The sequence below is a fragment of the Alosa pseudoharengus genome, unplaced genomic scaffold (genome assembly GCF_046254945.1).
Source record: "Alosa pseudoharengus isolate Yale_2024_CS ecotype anadromous, Long Island Sound unplaced genomic scaffold, YU_APseudo_1.1 YU_APseudo_1.1_scf_24, whole genome shotgun sequence".
NCBI classification, from domain to species: domain Eukaryota; kingdom Metazoa; phylum Chordata; class Actinopteri; order Clupeiformes; family Clupeidae; genus Alosa; species Alosa pseudoharengus.
In genome coordinates, this window is record NW_027468689.1 from 14,540,226 (window position 1) to 14,560,225 (window position 20,000).

Here is a 20,000-nt window from a genome sequence, read left to right on the forward strand (position 1 = left end):
GCGGCAGCACGGGAGAGAAGAGATAAACTGACGGAAGATATGCATTGTCTATAGGGAGGTAATGTTAGATTACATTGTACATTGCAAATATATCACCATGCATTCATAACCCTGTGATTCAGTGAGAATGATCCCAAAACATCGGAAAGTATGTCTTTGTGACAATTCTGTATTACATTTTGTCAAGATGAAAAATCAATAGCTAACTGTTCCCAACTGAACAGTGATTATAGCGCTGTGAACGCTCCTGGCTGCGCCTGGCAAATACGCCACCATAATAGCAATCAGCTATGGAACAAGCGTGCCTGTTGTTAAAGGGAATGTGAGATGACGCTCTGATTGGTTTATTGCACGTTACGCCCAAACCACACCCATGATTAATGTAGCTACTTCAGACCACCCCATTTTAGATTTGCGTCGGGCGCAACAGTAAATATCCCGCCGGTAAAATAGCATCAGCGCCCAAGATCCGCCCACAAAGTCACTTGCGTTTTGCGCGAAGACACTTCCGTTTCAGACCATTAAAATAGGGCCCTTTGTGTATCTGTGGAGTCTATGGGACACTCAGGGGGAATACTCAATTTTGCTAAGGGGTTTGTTAGTGTACATAGTATGTGTGCATGGTTCTCTCTCTTTGTGTGTGTGTGTGTGTGTGTGTGTGTGTGTGAGAGAGAGAGAGAGTGTGTGTGTGTCTATGTTCACAAATGCTACTCATTTGCTCCTCCTTGGGACTCTCTCACACACCTCAATCCCCAACAAGTCATAATTAACCATAATGTAGTGTAGCAGAAGTCAACTTACAGGGCACAACTTAACAAAATATTTACCATCAACGCCTTATATTACACAGTTCAAAATGACACTTTAGTGGTTTAAGAGGGACCAATAAAGGAGTACTTACCCAACGCTTGCCTGCACAAAACGACACTCATAAATATGCATATCGCATAGAGAGTGGGCACTCAAGTTAGTGGATATGTAAATAAATACTTGATGTCCATAATTGCCCCTGTCTCTGTAAAACACCATAGCATGCTTGGACAGATACTGGCGGAGGAGGCTATTGACACTTGGAAGGCCTGTTAATTATGCACCACTGGGCATCTGACAGATAGCACTTCACCCTCGTGAGGAGAGATGACAGCTCTGACCATCTCTCTCTCCTCTCTCTCTCTCTCTCTCTCTCTCTCTCTCTCTCTCTCTCTCTCTCTCTCTCTCTCTCTCTCTTCTCTCTCTTTCTCTCTCTCTCTATTCAATTCAATTCAATCTAATTCTATTCAAATCAATGTACTATAAAGGCCTGAAAGTGCAGTGTACAAATTTACCAAATCATTAAAAAAAAGGAAAATAAATAATAGTAGGAATAATTTTATTATTATTAATATTAATATTAATATTAGCAGAGGGACAGCGAGACCAGAGATGTGGAGAGCACCACGGCGTGCTAACGAGAGGTCCAGTGGGGCTACAGAGAAGGGTATAAATACAGAGAGAAGTCGAGAAAAAAAAACGACTAAGAGGAGCGGCCGCGACTCCGTTGGTGTGATTTACGAGCGGGCGGTCACGACTCCACCGAAGACGGCCGAGCCCCAGCGCAGAGGGGCCCTCGTAAAGGCACATTATTTACACGAGCCTTGCCTTCCGCAAATAGGTTTTTAACAGGAATCCCATAAAACCGTACAATACACCCAGGTGCAGCAGATACATCACAGGGCCCAACGAGGAGCGCTGTGGAACTCTATATGATGGTCCATATTTTTCCAAAGCAGGGATGTCTTTTATGGTTAGAGGCCCGTCCAAAAAGGCCACTGGTGTTTTGTGGCTCTGAGTAGCCTTGAGCACCTGCCTATGTGTGTGTGTGTGTGTGTGTGCGTGTATGCGTGTGTGTGTGTGAGTACCATGGGAGATGAAAGTTTTGTTTTATGCCACCAAGGAAGTTTTGCAGTGCGCCAGATAGGTATGTGTGTGTGTGTGTGTGTGGGGGGGGGGGGGGGTGTTCTCGGATGGCATGAGGACTGGGTTGAGAGAACAAAGTTAGGTTGGGAGGAGAACACTGTGTGTTTGAATGTGTGTGTGTGTGTGTGTGTGTGTGTGTGTGTGTGTGTGTGTATGTGTGTGCATGTGTGTGTGTGTGTGTGTGTGTGAGGGGATATGGGGTGAGTTACCGGTCCGTAGCAAGTGAGAGTCTTGTCGGTGGCCTTTTCACACTGACTGTCGCACTCCAGACACACAGTGCCATTGGCAAACTCTCGCATCTCACTGCAACAGACCACAAAAGAACAGGGAGAGGAGAGGAGAGAAGGATTATTAGTTCAGCAAAGCTAGAATTCAATCAGACACAAACATGTTTCATTAAGATAAAAGACAATCAAAAACAACATGCAAAACAAGCAAAACAAAAACGCATAATGACACCATTGACCTACAGTGTTTAGAGGGATGTCAGCATAATACACATTATTATCCCTTCCCAGGGGAATACAGGGAATATTAAATAAATAGGGTTCGGAATATGGTTAGCCACCCTGGCAATTCCATAGTGTCCAGTAGCTTACAGTAATGTATCATAGTTCTATCTGACCTGTCTCAGTGTACTTCTGTATAAATATGGCAACTGTGTTTGAATGACTAAAAGTCGAGTGGACACGCAGACTCCTATTGAGGGCACGGAAAAGCTCTGGCTAACTTTTTAAACTGTCAGTCCACTTCACCTCACCCTTCCTCATCCCACCCTACATCCTGGCCGAGACACACACACACACACACACGTACACACACACACACACACACACACACACACACACACACACACACACACACACACACACAGGCTCACACACACACACGCAGTCTCTCTCTCTCTCTCTTTCTCTCTCTCTCTCTCTCTCACACACACACACACACACACACACACACACACACACACACACACACACACACACACACACACACACAGTCTCTCTCTCTCTCTCTTTCTCTCTCTCTCTCTCTCTCACACACACACACACACATACACACACACACACACACACACAGTCTCTCTCTCTCTCTCTTTCTCTCTCTCTCTCTTTCTCTCTCTCTCACACACACACACACACACACACACTCGGGTGCACAGCCCAGAGGAGCCAACAGCCTGCGGTGATTAAGTTAAGCCCCCGAGTCGGGTCAATATGCTAAACAGCAAAACCGAAGGGGAAGCCATGAATAATTAACGGCATTATAATTAATTGACAAACACTCTTCTTCCTGCACCGTCCCATGGGGATGTGTCTGTGTGTGTGTATGTGTGTGTGTGTGTGTGTGGGAGGGACAGAAATAAGGGATGGTGTGTGTGTGTGTGTGTGTGTGTGTGTGGGTGGCTGGACAGATGGCTGTGAGTTAAGCTGTAACTGGGAGCGTTGAGCGCCTAAACTGGCAGAGAAGACATAGATACGCCTGATTCATTTGATTCCATGTTTGTTACGCTTTCCCCTTTCCCCTTCCTATGTTTCCAATCCCTCTTCATCAGCAGGTGTTTTTCAGGGGTTTGGGAGGGGGGGGGGGGGCGATGCTTTGAAGAGGCAGTGAGCAAGAGAAGGGGGGGTGGGGTGGGGGTGGGGGAGCTGTCAATACGATTGTCTTGATCAAAGGGAAATCCCAGATCTGAGGGGATCAATAATCTGGGCCCATAAAAAAAAAGAAAACAAAGAAGAAACAACTAAAGCAGCAGCAGCTACAACAACAACAACAACAACAACAACAGCAAATAAAAAGAATATGCAGAGTAGGTTTTCACAAGTAGTGGGCGAGAGGACATCTACAGAACAGGTCATCCTTGCTTCTCATATACTGCTACATTTCACTGCTTTGTGTTGCACCCTAGAGCTCAAAATGACCCGTTCTGAATCCTGTTAGCTCTGACAGCGTGAATGAATTGAACATGGCGCCGTCGTCCTGCACTGTACTTAATGGCCAGCGCTTACAGCCTGTTGAGAGACCATGTAGACTTGGGTAATTAACGTCTTTATTCACCCCATCCTGGGGGCCATTAATGCAATTACAGGCTGCTTATCAGCAGGCAACAAAAACTCAGGTCAATATGCCCTGAAATTACATCGTTCTTCATCACATGCCAAAACATTTAGCTGTGTTCATAAAACCTCCGTGGTAATTACATCACTACACGTGAAATATAGGACTTGGTAATTTCGACTCATTCATGAAATTATTACGCCGATGATTGGGTGTTAAGGTACTAACCGTTATGACTGTGTGTGGGAATTGCACACACGTGCAAATGAGAGAAAAACCCCCATAGTGTCACCTATCATGAAATATCATGAAGGCAGTAAAAACACCAGCTGCCAATTGTTATGAATACGAGGTGTTAATACCATAATATTGCCTTTTTTATCTCACACCAGAATCCCAGAAAAAGTGAAATATGATGTCAACCCTGCATCAAAACAGCCTTGAGAATATCTTAACAGCGCTTATGTATGACACAACGTAGCCTTGACGATGCTGCTATGGTTATCACACATTGCCTGAACGCTTAAAGTGTTCAATAAGGCCATTGATGGCGCTGACTATCGGTGTGGAATGGTATTGCGCGGTGGGCTAATGTGTGCCGTGCGGCACTCCTCAACAGATGGAGAGGTCCCGTGACACCAGACAGATGTGTCGCCTCCACCCGCCTCGGCTCCCCACCGCTCTGCTGAATGGTAATGCCTTCTGACGCCTGGCATTCAGGGATGCGCCATATTAATGATCGTCATGGAGATAGTCAGGGACAGTCCTGAAGACACGTACCACACTCTCTCTTTCCTTCTCTCTCTCTCTCTCTGTCTTTTTCTGTGCTTGACAGTTCTTTCTCTCACACACACACTCACATACACACACACACTCACATACACACACACACACACACACTTCTTTCTGTTTCTCTGCCTTCCTTAGTTCTGCGTCCACACTTTTCACTTCCTCTCACTTCTATTCTCTCTCTCTTCTCTCTCTCTCTCTGCATATTCTTGGCTAACCATCTTTTTAGTAATAAACTGATTTGTTTTTTTTTCTTTCACTCCATCATGGGAAACACCACTGAGAGAATGGGGCAGAATGAAGAGTTTCCTTTTGTTCGTGGAGATATTGAGGAAAACTGTCTCACACAAAAAGCTTTTGTCTGCCGGTGCTCTCTGGTGATGCAGCCAATGTGTTTCCCATTCAGACGTGTGATTCCTGCTCATAAGGTCTCTTTATAGCCCTGCGTATGTGAGAGTGTGAGTGAGTGTGTGTGTGAGTGAGTGTGTCTATGTCTCTGTGTGTGTGTGTGTGTGTGTTTGCCAGAGCCATATGGGAGGCCAGGACGGGGAGAGAAGGAGGGCTTGTGTGTGTGTGTGTGTGTGTGTGTGTGTGTGTGTGTGAGTGGGGAGGCGGATTATCGGGAATTTGGCCTGTTCATTCTAACCGCCCAGACACACTTCTGGTCCCATCCAAACTCACAGGAGCTGCATTTTAATTAAACATTTCCGACGTGCTTGTAATCCCCTTGCTACCCGGTATGCCTGTGAAAGAGTGTGTGTGTGTGTGTGTGTGTGTGTGTGTGTGTGTGTGTGTTGTGTGTGTGTGTGTGTGTGTGAGTGTGTGTGTGTGTGTAGAAAGAGGTGAATTAAAGCTAATATGAGAATAACTGTGTGTGTTACATAGAGGGAGGGAGATGAAGGGATGCCTGTACGTGTGAGTGTGTGTGTTGTGTGTGTGTGTGTGTGTGTGTGTGTCTGTGTGTGTGTGTGTGTGTGTGTGTGTGTGTGTGTGTGTGTGTGTGTGTGTGTGTGTGTGTGTGTTGTGTAGAGAGAGAATACCTGCGTGTTGTGTAGAGAGAGAATACCTGTGTATTTGCTTTGTTCAACTGTTTTTTTGTGTTTTTTCCACTGTAAATGCAACTTAAGCGGATATCTCCATTATAAAGAAGAGCAGTAATGCTATAATACAGATACAGTTGTTTCTGCTTCTGAATCGGCCCCATCACTACATGCACTCTCGCTACCAAACACACACACACACACACACACACACACACACACACACACACACACCTGTCACTATATGCACAGGAGTCTCTCTCTGTCACTCTCTCACTCAGAATCCAACAGAGACAGACAAACAAACACACAAACACACACACACACACAGAGAGAGAGAGAGAGTGAGAGAGAGAGAGAGAGAGAGAGAGAGAGAGAGAGAGAGAGAGAGAGAGAGAGAGAGAGAGAGAGAGAGAGAGAGAGAGAGAGAGAGAGAGAGGGAGAGAGACTCAAAGTGCAGCTCTGCAGTCCTGTAGGGACTCTCAGGATGATTCTACAAAGCGAAAGTTTGAGTTTCCCCCAACGATCCTCTCTGGAAGTGAGAGCCGTTACATGCAATACATCTCTGATATCACCAGCCAGCCCCTCCACATCTTCAAAGGGCCCGTTTCAAAAGGCACCCCCCCCCCCCCCCATAGCCAGCACTGGAAATTACATCAACAAGGAATACTGACCAGAAAACACCGGTCACCAAAAGTAATACAAAACAAGGCAAAAGCAAGCCTGTGTGTATCATTTCATGTTGACAAAAAAAAAAGAGAAGACACATATCATCCGCACTGATGAAGAAATTTCAATACAGTACTGTACATCCCAGAGTCTTCTTTCATGTGCCATGAGCACTTCAAAGTCCTCCTCCGCAGTGTCTTTGTGGGTGAACTTCAGTGAAATGGGGAGTGTGTGTGTGTGTGTGTGTGTGTGTGTGTGTGTGTATGTGTGTGTGTGTGTGTGTGTGTGTGTGTGTGTGTGTGTGTGTGTGTGTGTGTGTGTGTGTGTGTGTGGTGTGTGGCGGAATGAAGATGCAAACAGTCCAGACATCAGAGGACTGGGCCCCTGGGACTGCGGCAGGGAAGTGAGAGGTCCCCCTGAACCCCTTCACACCCCCCCCTCCCCACACACACACACACACACACACACACACACACACACACACACACACACACACACACACACACACACACACACAAAAACCTCACCACACTCATCTTCTTCCTTGGATGGCCATGACATCTATGCAACTTTTAGGCTTTCAGAAAACCAAAGTGCTGTAATGTTTAGAGTATGTGTGTGTGTGTGTGCGCATGAGTGAAAACCCCCACATTCATCTTTGTTATGATCAGCAGAGATGTCACTGCGGTAGATTTAACATCTGAGAGGTGTGTTGCCCTCACTGCAAACAGAGTTCCGGCCAACAGATGTCTCCCAATCTAAACTATTAGACAGCATCGGAGCCAATTTCCTTCTTCATTACCATCCTCATCATCATTATTATCATCACTGTGTGCATCATAACAGATCATAAGTCTGTTTCACACAACCACAAGCTGTTCAAGCACTGGTCAACATATTATGAACACTCAAATTATGGCTTTCCTAATCGAAAATCATAACCATCATTGTCATGACCATCAGCATCATCATGATCATGACCATCACCAGAATCACACTACTCTTTAACATCTTCACTCTGGGTGATAAAATAGACCAAATAACGTCAGTGTGTTATCATGAGAAAGTTCAGTAAATGAGGTTTCAGAAAGGCTATAACATCAGAGATCATTCTGCAAGAGAAGCAGAGCTTAAGGCTTTAATGCCCTCCATATTGCAAGGGACTGCCAGCAACAACAACTGAAGTGTTGCACACCAACAGTATTTGCTTGACGTCTGTCTTTCACCCTCATCTCCACTCCACAAATATGGTAATGCCCTTATGCCTCAGGAGATCACTGGTTTAATATGTTTACTACCTTTGTCAGACAAATATACAGAAAGTCTGGCAGTACATTCAAATATATTACTTAAAGGGGAACTCTAGAATTTGTTTTGAAATCTTTAGAAAACAAGTGGTTTCCTTTGAAGTGCATGCTTACTCCATATGAGTACCCCTTTAATTTAAAAACTCCTCACACGTATACACACACACACACACACACACACACACACACACACACACACACACACACACACACACACACACACACACACACACACACACACACACACCCACACACACACACACAAACATACCTGATCAGGAAAAGGGCATAACATCACTTTGAAATGATAACTTTTGAAGTATAAGCATTACATAAATCATGTTGTGCTCTTGCCTCACTCTCCATGTAACTCTTACTTGCAAAAGTTTTCTCCCTCTCTCGCTTTGGTCTGAACCTTTGAAAACTGCCTCCCTCGGAGGGACTTGTGCTTTAAACTTCAAATTATTGCCTGTGTCGAATCCTCTAATGTTTTTCAGTGCTTGAATAAGAAGCCCCATTCAACTCATGCAATTAAACTAAGCACACTTAGCTCAGAACTACCACATCACACCAACTACACACCACATACCAAGGCGTGCTCTTTTCCAGAGCAACAGCTTTTTATTTTTTCGACTTGGTTTTGGTTGGCTTGTTTACACACACACACACATGCACGCACACACACACACTCACACACACGCACACACACACTCACACACACACACACACACACACACACACACACACACACACACACACACACACACACACACACACACACACACACACACACACACACACACAGACACACACACTGTGTTGCTCACCCATCATAGAGGTTGCAGGATCGGACACAGGTGCGTCCTCTGCTGAAGTAGCGGCAGGTGAGACATTGGTCAGGCCCCGGGCCCCAGCAGCCTCCGTCTGAGCACAGCGGATCACACACCATTCGCTCTTGGGCTGATGGAGAGAGAAAGAGAGAGAGAGAGAGAGAGAGACAGAGCGAGAGAGAGAGAGACAGAGAGAGAGAGAGAAATGCACCTTTAGGACTTTCTGCATTAACAATCAGTGTCAGAATCAGTAAACCTAAGAGCAGCCATGCGCAAACAATAGACTTACAGTCACAGTCATTTACACACACGCACTCACGCATGCACGCACGCACACACGCACAGACACAGACACAGACACAGACACAGACACAGACACAGACACAGACACAGACACAGACACAGACACAGACACAGACAGAGACACACACACACACACACACATACACACACACACACAAAGAAAAAAAATCTGAAATATATGCACAATATCATTATTTCTGTGTATGTCACATACCACATAGACATCCAAGACCTTTTTTCACAAACATTTGTCTTCGTCTTCTGTGAGCCAACATCAACCAGGATATAACCACAGACGACCTGGAGTGAATTATCACCCCCCCCACCACCACCACCACCACCACCCTTTATCACTCTGTATATCTGTTTCCACCCATACCTGTGCTCGTGCCGTTAGGCTGGGAACTGAAGTGGTGTGTATCAGCCAGCCTCTCATCGATCCGGCTGCTAAGACACTAATGAATGAGCTCACAAACTGAGCCATTGATCCTGTGCACCTCTTTGTCATTATTGTGCTAATTACATAAGCTTGGACTCGGCATGCAGCTGAACACTGGGGGGGGGGGGGGGCCTACTGCCTGACTATGTCTTCACCAGCCACACAGACCGTGCGTGCGTGTGTGTATGTGTGTGTGTGTGTGTGTGCGTGTGTGCGTGTGTGTGTGTGTGTATGTGTGTGTGTGTGTGCGTGTGTGCGTGCGAGCGTTTGTGTGTGTGTGCATCCGTGCGTGCGTGTGTGTGTGTATGTGTGTGTGTGTGTGTGTGTGTGTGGCTAAGTACAACCAGGTGTTCGTAAGTTATGAAGGCCTACAGGGCTAATTATGCTCATTTGGATGGAAGCTGTTGGAGGGTGTTTTGTGGGGAAGACAAACAATGTGTATCTGGCAGCAGTGGTCTGATGTCAACTCAGAACTTTTGAAGCCTCCTTTGGTGAAGTTGTAATTCTGTGCTGATGAGTGCATATGGAGTATGATTGATCAATAGATGACTAACAGACATATAAAGACACAAGACTTACACATTACATCTAGCAATAAATCTAGCTGATAGACAAAACAAAGACGGAGACAGATCAACCAGGACAGAAAGCTGACGGTTGGACACTCACTGCACTCTTTGGGGTCTCGGTTGCTGCGGATTAGGGCTTTCTGGGTGGTAGTGCGGAACAGGCGGGTCCAGTTGACCGTGTTGTAGAAGCACAGCTGGCTGTTGTTGGTGATGTAGACATTGCCGGCACTGATCTCACTCAGGGACTGGAACTGCAGTGCCGAGATCCAACGTTGTTTCAGGATCAGTAGAGAGATGCCACTACGGTTGGACAGACACAGACACAGACACACACACAGACACACACACAGACACACACACACACACACACACACACACACACACACACACACACACATGAGTTTCAGGAAGTAGGCGCTTTGGCCCAAAATGGCCCCCAAGATTCCTGAATTTCAGTGGCAAAGATGTTACAGTGGATGGAATGAAACTAAACTGTCCGTAGATGCAGAGCACAATGCAAATATACAAACTGTCGCTTCTCCCACCATGCGCACCACACACTGTGAATAGGGCAGCAAGTGTCGGAGGGGGTACCAAAATGTAACAAATAAGAGCGCTTTAAATGCAAACTGCCTTTTCACTCTTACCACATAGCAATTCCGCGTTGGGCACCCAAATAGCCAACAGCGGCCGTGCATGCACCAAGAAACAAACTGCCTGTCTAATGCATAGATTGATGAGTTTCATTATCAGTTCTGAAATACAGTATATGAATGAAACAATAACTGTCGGATGCACACACAGCTCATTATAGTCTACAACTTTGCACTTGTAGGCTGTGAAAATGTGTATTTCTACTTGGATGTGCCTGGTTCATTTGAACAATGCGTGTCTGTTCTCATGCATCATTTGTTTGCATTCTATCCTACTTCCAACTCAGTTTCCATTAAAGTCATTGTGAATATTTTAATGTGCAGGCAGGCACATTAGAATGTTGAGGCAGATGCCATCTTGTTTACAACTTACAAAATGGAGCCGGGCCAAAATATCTCTCAGATATCTTTCAGGAGCACCCAGACTCAAATCACTGGAGAGAAATCTGTCAGTAATATCTACTGTTGGAAGCAAACATGGTGCATACTCAGCTCCGATACAAAATTCCTTATGTCATCAAAGTTTCCAAATCTAGACTTACAACACAATTGGCATTTTGTGTCACTTGTGTATGGCTAGCAGACCCCGGGGAATCTGATTATTCAGTTTCATGGTGTTGCATCAAAGTTTCCAAATCTAAACAATTTTTTTATTTTTATTTTATACTTATCATATTTTGTAACAATGTTCACGTCCCAGTTATTGTTTTGTGCAAACACACAATAATATTCTGTAATGTTCATATTAAATTTAGTGGTAACTTCTGCCACATTTGATGGATTGTTCTTATTATCGATGACTTAATTGCAGTCTTGGTGAGGTGAATCCCTGTCCTGTGTTTCAGCCCCAAATATTACACATAAAATACACCAAGATGTCAACGATCAACTGTGAACAACAATACAAGACAGTATGTACCAAAAATAAATACAGTATCTGTTGACTTTCTGTGATTACCGTTTGCTAACACTGAACAAAAATTATGTGTCTACTTCCAAAACCTTATCCTTTAGTGATAAATACAAATAAACATTCACATTATCTAAAAAATCTAAAAATATTGTGCTGAACCTATCACTCCTCTCATTTTCTGGTTAATGAGGTAGCCCCCAAAGACATACATAAAAACGCCTTGGTGACTTACTACTGAAAACAGTTTGTAAAGATTCTTCATAACATTTTACGCTGTCTATATACACACCCAGTTAAAAAAAAAGAGAGATAAATACTTTGAAGAAAGAAAATCCCCCACTTTTAGTGCTGAGATCAACGCAACTCCTGGAGGCATTCATTTAGAGAGCATTCTATAGCCTTGCCTCTGCTGTGCACTCCCTGGGTTTTGCCTGGACTCCACGATCAGAAAATGCAAAGCAGTTATCAAAACAGCATATTAATCAAGCAAATACTTTCCAGGCATCAAAGCAGTTTTTTTTTTTTGCTTATTTTTTTGGGTGAGAGTGTACAGCCGACAGGGTCATTACCATCGGCAGCATTAGAGAGCTGATCAGTGCATGTGTGACGAGGAGCTTCTAGGGAAAGTACTGAGAAGGAGGTGTGTGTGTGTGTGTGTGTGTGTATGTCTGTGTGTGTGTATGAGCTTGTGTGTGTGGGCACATTTGTGTATTTACGTGTATTTATGTGTGTTTGTGTGTGTGTGTGTGTGTGTGTGTGTGTGTGTGTGTGTGTGTGTGTGTGTGTGTGTATGTGCGCATGTGTGTGTGTGTGTGCATGCGTGCATGCGTGCGCACACGTGTGTGTGTGTGTGGGTGTATGTGTGTGTGCATGTGTTTGTGTGCATGTGTGTGTGTGTGTGCGTGTCTGTATGTGCTTATGTGTGTGTGTGTGTGTGTGTGTGTGTGTGTGTGTGTGTGTGTGTGTGTGTGTGTGTGTGTGTGTGTGTGTGTTTGTGCGTGTGTGTGTGTGTATGTGTGTGTGTGTGTATGTCTGTGTGTGTGTGTGTGTGTGTGTGTGTGTGTGTGTGTGTGTGTGTGTGTGTGTGTGTGTGTGTGTGTGTGTGTGTGTGTGTGTGTGTGTGTGTATGTCTGTGTGTGTGTATGAGCTTGTGTGTGTGGGCACATTTGTGTATTTACGTGTATTTATGTGTGTGTGTGTGTGTGTGTGTGTGTGTGTGTGTGTGTGTGTATGTGCACATGTGTGTGTGTGTGTGCATGCGTGCATGCGTGCATGCGTGCGCACACGTGTGTGTGTGTGTAGGTGTATGTGTGTGTGCATGTGTTTGTGTGCATGCGTGTGTGTGTGTGCGTGTCTATGTGTTTATGTGTGTGTGTGTGTGTGTGTGTGTGTGTGTGTGTGTGTGTGTGTGTGTGTGTGTTTGTGCGTGTGTGTGTGTATGTGTGTGTGTGTGTGTGTGTCTGTGTGTGTGTGTGTGTGTGTGTGTGTGTGTGTGTGTGTGTGTGTTTGTGTGTGTGTGTGTGTGTGTGTGTGTGTGTGTGTGTGTGTGTGTGTGTGTAGCCTGGCAGCAGGGTAAGGAAAGCTCCAGAAGGTCCTGACCCCTTGCACTAATCAACACAATGATCTGAAGCGAGCTATGCTCATGTTTATGTTCAGCAGAATAAACATATCTCTAATTTAGAGAGAAATGTAATGTAACAAGTCTGAAAAACGCCCCAGATATGGAGAGCTGGATATGTAGATGAGACGTCGAAGGAGGTCAAGGCACGAGGCCACAAATCTGACCTGAGAGAAGTTTATTTCAGCAAGAGTTTCACTTCAAGTCAGGAAGATGGTAAGAAACTTATTGTAGATGTTAAGTCAATATCATCTGACCCAACCTCTGATGCTTCTTGCAAGCAATTTCTGAGGCATTCTGTTTAAATCTGATAAAACATGTTTTCCCAGTTCTAAGAAAGGTCATGCAGTCACTTGTTCACCCAGGGCTGCAAAAATATGTTTGAAGGCAAATTAATCCTTTAAAAAAGCAATGCAAACAAGCTCTAGTTCTCAAGACACAATACTCAAGATTACTTGAGTCAATAACCATATTTAAACTAACAAATAATTTGGCTGTGAGCCACCTTAAGCATGATAATTTAAAAATCACAACAAAATAGATTTTTAATCAGCTAGTTAACTGGGGAATGAAAGTAGCTTAACAGACGAGCTGATGCAGGACGATAAAAGCAGGTGGGCACAATTCAGCACTGCCAACTCGCAGTACAGACAACAAGAGATTGGTTTGTGCCATAATAATGCCCTAAATATTACTTCATCCAACGACAATTCATTACCTGCTCCAACTTTGGATGGATCCTGCACTTCATCCCACAATACGTCTGTCTCATCTGGCATCAGTGATCTTTTATCTACACTTCTGCTGCACAGTCTGACAGCAATTCAACCTCCCACCAGCTCTCTATCCTTCAAACCCAACCAATACAACATTAAGTGGGTAGGGGGAGAAACTGTCAAAATGTAAGGATATAAACAAGAGACACTAACTTGCAGGCTATTGTTAAGATATGCTGCAGCAGGCAGTTAACATTTCATATAGCAAATAATGAGTGCTGATGTTGGCCTATAACCTACTGTTCTGGCAAAGCCAGAGTTCCAAGTTCATAGGTTCAAGATTGAAATGCTCCAACCTCTCTAAAAGCATTGATTATCTTTGGAGCTACTCATTATCACCATCACCTGACATTTGTCGATTTAGACTGCGCTTCTGATAGGCACAACTCCACTTTCTCTAACTCGGAGGCACAGAAAATGTAGGTTGATGTATACATTTCTATTCATTATTTCCGTCGATCAATTTGTTTGTGTAAAGGGTGGAGGGCCTCAGACTTTTTAAATGCATGATTGAGTATGGATCTGCACACTGCAAGTTGTCCTACCTGAAAAGGGATCTGCCTCCGATGGTAGCCAGGTGGGAGAAGACGCTGAGGTCAGTCATGTTCTCCGGCCATGACTGGATGTTTAGAGAGCCTTATAAGAGACAAAGGAAAGGACAACAGATCACAATCACTGGTTTCTCTTGTTGATTCTTATTTCTACTTGCTTTTCTATCTGTACTTTTATTTTTCGTACATTTCATGTCTTTATCTATCTGTTCAGCAAAGTCTTCGTCCCTCTAAGTCTCTGTATTTTGCTTCACTCTAGTTTGTCTGCCTCAACTGTGAAGCACTTTGGGTCAACTGGGTTTTTAAATGTGCTATATAAATCAAGTGACTTGACTTGACTTGACAATCCCTCATCCTTATTAGAGCTGAACAAAGTTTAATCTCTGGGCCCCACACAATATGGCCAGTAATGAAGTTACACTTCCCCATAGATGGATGATGCCAGGAGCAGAGAGCAGAGTAGTCACAGAGTTACATAGTGGTGTTTGCTGGTGAAAGAGAAACACGTTTCCAACAGTTTGCAGAAACTAGAAGTGACTGTGATGAAGTCTCTCCTTAGAGTACAGGCCTAAACATTCTCCGACAAAGTGGGCCTGTTTTGTTGAACATCCATCCTTTTGCCTTTCCGTTTTACACTATGTATCTTTTTTTTTCTCATTGTCAGCAATAAGCTCTATTTGGAAAATGTGCTCCAAGACTGGTTGCTGGAACAATAAAACTCAATGCTTAGCCATTCTTTTTATAGACACTTTTTAGCCCCAGTCGGCATTGCACTCCACTACAACAAAGGTATGACAGATATCAGGCAGAGAGAGGGAGGAGGCCTGATATAAATTGGCAATATCCAGACCTGCAACAATGGCTGGAGAGATATTTCTAGATATTTTTCAAGGGCTTGTGCGGTTTTTATTGCCTCTCTACAGCAAGAAAAACAGACCCATTACTCTCCAGGAAATATGTACGCGAGCAGGAAAGACAATATCAAACTAATTAAAAAGACGAGTTTTAATATCATTGCTCTTGATCTTTTTTTCCACCTCCCTTTTTTCCTATGCGCGTCTGTGTATGTGTGGCTGCGCTTGTTTCAATGATCAATATTGCAGAGACTGCCACACAGGGAGCCTATGAGCCGGAATGGCAGGCGACGGGCACGGGAGCGGGCGGTGGCGGCACTCTGGAGAATGGTCATTGCTCTTCCTTATTGCTGGGGTTTTCATTATGAAAATGCGGTTTCACTCCATTACCTATTTGGCACAATGGCAAAGCCTGAGTTTAATGTGACAAAGGGCTTTAAACATGAGGTATAGCTCATCGCTCTCTCATCCTAATAGGTATTATCAAACAAATAAATATGCTGCCAGCGCACACGCCCACGCAGGGAGACATGTGGAAAATGTACTTGTGCCGCGGCAGAGAGGCATGCCAGGCCATTGCCAATCGACATGTTCGGTGGCAGTGATCCAGGCTCCAGCCCTGTACAAGGCGCTAGGGGCGCCCTGTCTCTCACCTGTGATCTCCTTGACTGTGCGGAACACGTTCAAGCGCTCCGGATCCAAGGCCTCGATATTATGGTAGCTGTCCCTATGGAGGGAGAAAAGGGGGAGACGTGAGAAGAAGAAAGAGACTGACAGAAGGACAGACGGAGAGACAGACAGAATCAGCAGTCGTGACTGACATCAACTCTGTCTCTCTCTTTATCTCTCTATCTCTCTCTGTTTATGTGTGTGTGTGTGTGTGTGTGTGTGTGAGAGAGAGAGAGAGAGAGAGAGAGATGGAGGCATAGAAAGTATAAAAACACAGACATCTTATATACTTGGAGGAATGACTATCAGTCAACAAAATGGGAGATAATATCAGCATAAAAATCAATAGCTTTTAAACTTGACAGGGATGGTTCCCCTTTGACAATAATAAAATCTGGCCAGATCGGTTTTGTGATTGGCTATGTATCGTTCCAAACTCTGGATAATTGTATATTAGGCACATATCCGTTGGATTACTAAATATGCACGCTGTTCTTTCTAACACCTTGTCTAACAGGCCCTGATCATATCACAGAAGTATGACGTTGGCTGCAAACTCATCACCAAATTGAATAGATACAGACTATTATGCAGTAAGAACACTGCCATTCTTGCCATGCTAAGGGGCCGTGTTCCATTTGCATTGCACTCTCAACTTGAGCTGTAACTCAGCGCCCCTGGTGGGCCTGCCCCACACTTTAGGACATGGAGAGTCTTACATGGAGAGACATACAGAGTGACCCACACACACACAGGGACAGAGACAGAGTCAGAGGAAGAGTTGTGAGGTAAGGCCAAAAGAAGGAAGAATGGACAGAGAGAGAGAGAGAGAGAGAGAGAGAGAGAGACTGAGGAGGTACAGAGATCTGCACCTCCTCCTTCAACTTCTTTCCTCCTCTTTCAGTGCAGTCGGGTGAGGTGAGGTTAGGTCATGGGAGGTGAAATGACTTCTGACAATCCGTCACACCTGACAATCTTGGGTGTGATCGCGAGGCCTGCGACCCACCCCCCCCCCCCCCAGAGATCATTCCAGAGTGAATCTGACCGCTCCTGTCGGCCCGACTGGACTGGAGCGCAGCCAAGCAGCCCGTCCTGTCTCTCCGCCCGGCGGAGGTGAGCAGAGTCAGCACCTCCACAAAGACTATGTCTCCACTGACCAAAAAGAGCACTGCAGCTACAGACCCAAATGGGACACACAGGCCATTTGGAGACTCTGTCTGCCTGTGTGTGTGTGTGTGTGTGTGTGTGTGTGTGTGTGTGTGTTTCTGATCCACTTTATTTATATCAATTCAAATCAAGTGACACAGTAAAATGCTTTAGTGTTAAGCCACAAGCCCATTGATAATGTACTACTTTCTGCGCCTGTTCAAGTGACTCCTGTTAAACTATAACCAGTGGGACTAAGCATTGACTTACAATCTACACTCAGTGAAACAGGTTGTGTTTGTGTCAGTGAGCTGAATGGTGGACGGTTGCTCTTGGGCTAACTTGGGATGGCACTCCCAAAACATCACTGTACCAAATGTTATTAGATTTCCTATGTTATGAAATCTACTTACTTACCCTTTAATACCAGTGATTAGAAAGATGAGGTTGCCGTTGATCTTGGTGCAGTTGACAAACTTGTCGATGTTGCTGGAGTCGACAGTCTGAGCGGCCTGCAGAGTGCCTGTCCCTATGCCGTCACACACTGAAATGGAGAGTCCGGCAGCACAGTTGAGATGTCCATGTACATTTTCTTCAGCTTGCATAAGGCTGATCTATCATGTTTAAATGTTACCAACAGAACACTTTGTTTTTACAATTTTAGCTGTAGATTAATTGACTTCATTTGTTAGCTGCTAAGTGTTTGAAAACATTCAAAAGTGACTGATACAGTGGTTAATCTCTCTCTCTCTCTCCTTCTCTCTGAATATGTGTGTGTGTGTTAGTGTACTGTATGTCTGTGTGTGTTTGTTTGTGTGTGTGTGTGTGTGTGTGTGTGTGTGTGTGTGTGTGTGTGTGTGTGTGTGTGTGTGAGAGAGAGAGAGAGAGAGAGAGAAACAGAGAGAGAGAGAGAGAGAAAGAGAGCGAGAGATAGTGTGCGTGTCTGTGTGCACATTGGCAGAATAACTAAACTTGCCAATATGAACAATCCCTGCGTCACTGTTTATTCAGTATATTCATCAGACACAGTAATGGCCATTATAATGATAATGCAATGGACTTGTGTTTGGAAAAACAAGCTGATAAATACATGGCACATTTCCTGGTGTGGCTGCTATTTTGATAGTGATTTATATGGCCTAATTCAGTCACTGAAAAGCAGATCGATTATCATCTCTCATTACCCTCTCCCCTTATAATAGAATAATCAAGCAACAACCAATCAATGCATGGCATCATAATTCATGTTCAAAGCTTTCGGGGGAACTTTTTGATGTTTACTGTGGAAAACACAGCCTGGAAAAACTTTTAAGCTTGACTGCATGGAACTTAGGCTTCTGGTTCGGATTCATCATCTTCTTCAAGCTTTGTATATATCCCAATGTCAATATCCTTCCAATTAAAGCAGAATTTCTGTGATGTGTACCTTTGGGACATATGTCCGTGCAAGGAATGCAGATTTTGATGTTATTCCTTTCAACCTCCATCTTGGTGCTCGGGCAGGCTCTCACACAGGCACTCTGGTCGACCACAAAGTTATCTGAGAGGCAAAGTCGAGAGAGAAAAAAAGATGACACATCTATTCATATTAGGATACATGTATACCATGCACTGGTTAATTAGCTTTTTCCTGAGAGTAACTTGGGGACTTTTAAGAAAAATCAGAAGGAAAGGAAAAAACAAAACATTTAAAAAATATCAAAGGCACTGCTATGTGGATGTGTAAGGCACAGTGAATGGGAGTGGGTGCTGTACAGTATATAGTATGTGAATGCCTGTGCTTCTGGGCAAATGTTATTTTATGTGTGTGTGTGTGTGTGTGTGTGTGTGTGTGTGAGAGAGAGAGGGTCTTATGTGTGTTGTATGTGTGTGTGTGTGTGTGTGTCTGTGAGAGAGGGTTTTATGTGTGTTTTTTGTGTGTGTGTGTTTGTGTGTCTGCCCTTACGTGGACACTTCTTGACACAGAATGCCCCGTAGGTGTACTTGGCATTGGGGTTCTGCTCCAGCTGAAAGGAGGTGGGGTTGTACACAAATGGCTGGGGACACGTAGTGACACAGGCCCCACTGTCGTTAAAGTTAGTACAGGCCTGGAGCAACAAGTAAACAAACAAACAAACAAGTAAATACAATCTACAGTGAACTCCTTTGTTTCTTCTAAAATTCTGCTAAAAGAAGCAACCATCGTAAAATGTACAAAAGATTGGAAAAACAAAAAAAACAAACAAAAGAGTAAAACAAAGAAGTAAATAAACATGTCAACACGATTAACTAAAACAACTCCCATTATGGCCTGGCACAAACACCTTTTAATGTGATACAAATTGCCACCACAAATTGGTGACAGACAATTATGAAGGTGGAGTATTCACAAAACAGACACATTACATAGAATAGTGTTATTATGACACATCCACTGGGATTGTACGGCATGGCACCTTCTGATGACTATCATGGCACCACGTCGTTAACTTGATACAGAGATTTCATATATTTGAAGGTTTTATTTGTTCTTCACTTTGCTGGTATGAAGTGAGACTGATGCTGTTTGGGGCCAGCGAGTGCAAGCCCACATTTAAGTTCTCACTAGTCCTGGCAATAAATGAGAACAAAATTGAAAGCATTGATCCAGAGAGTCATGCAAAAGGGTGAAATGCTGTCCTAATTAAAACTCTTGGCAGGTATATTATCAACGACTGCAACCTGCAATAACTGCCAGTAATTGAAATTCAAGACGTTCTATATTATGGGCACAATATTGCCAGAGTTGTGAGTCATTTCATTGCATTAATCAATTCCCAGTTTAATTGCATGATGAAAATAACAAATTGCTTAAAAAGTCAAGACATCGGAGTTCTGGAAA

At 44.2% G+C, this 20,000-nt stretch overlaps 1 protein-coding gene across 1 annotated transcript in view; it reads right to left on the reverse strand.

Annotated features, from left to right (window-relative positions):
• LOC143141951 (receptor tyrosine-protein kinase erbB-4-like) overlaps positions 1 to 20,000 on the reverse strand; it is a 131,744-nt gene that overhangs the window by 47,653 nt on the left and 64,091 nt on the right. The window contains exons 6-13 of the mRNA XM_076302624.1: positions 19,086 to 19,227; positions 18,567 to 18,680; positions 17,558 to 17,684; positions 15,979 to 16,052; positions 14,466 to 14,556; positions 10,061 to 10,260; positions 8,647 to 8,779; positions 2,166 to 2,259 (exon numbers count right to left, since the gene is read on the reverse strand). Of these exons, the coding sequence (XP_076158739.1) occupies positions 2,166 to 2,259; positions 8,647 to 8,779; positions 10,061 to 10,260; positions 14,466 to 14,556; positions 15,979 to 16,052; positions 17,558 to 17,684; positions 18,567 to 18,680; positions 19,086 to 19,227 (975 nt within the window). The remainder of the gene's footprint in view (positions 1 to 2,165; positions 2,260 to 8,646; positions 8,780 to 10,060; positions 10,261 to 14,465; positions 14,557 to 15,978; positions 16,053 to 17,557; positions 17,685 to 18,566; positions 18,681 to 19,085; positions 19,228 to 20,000) is intronic.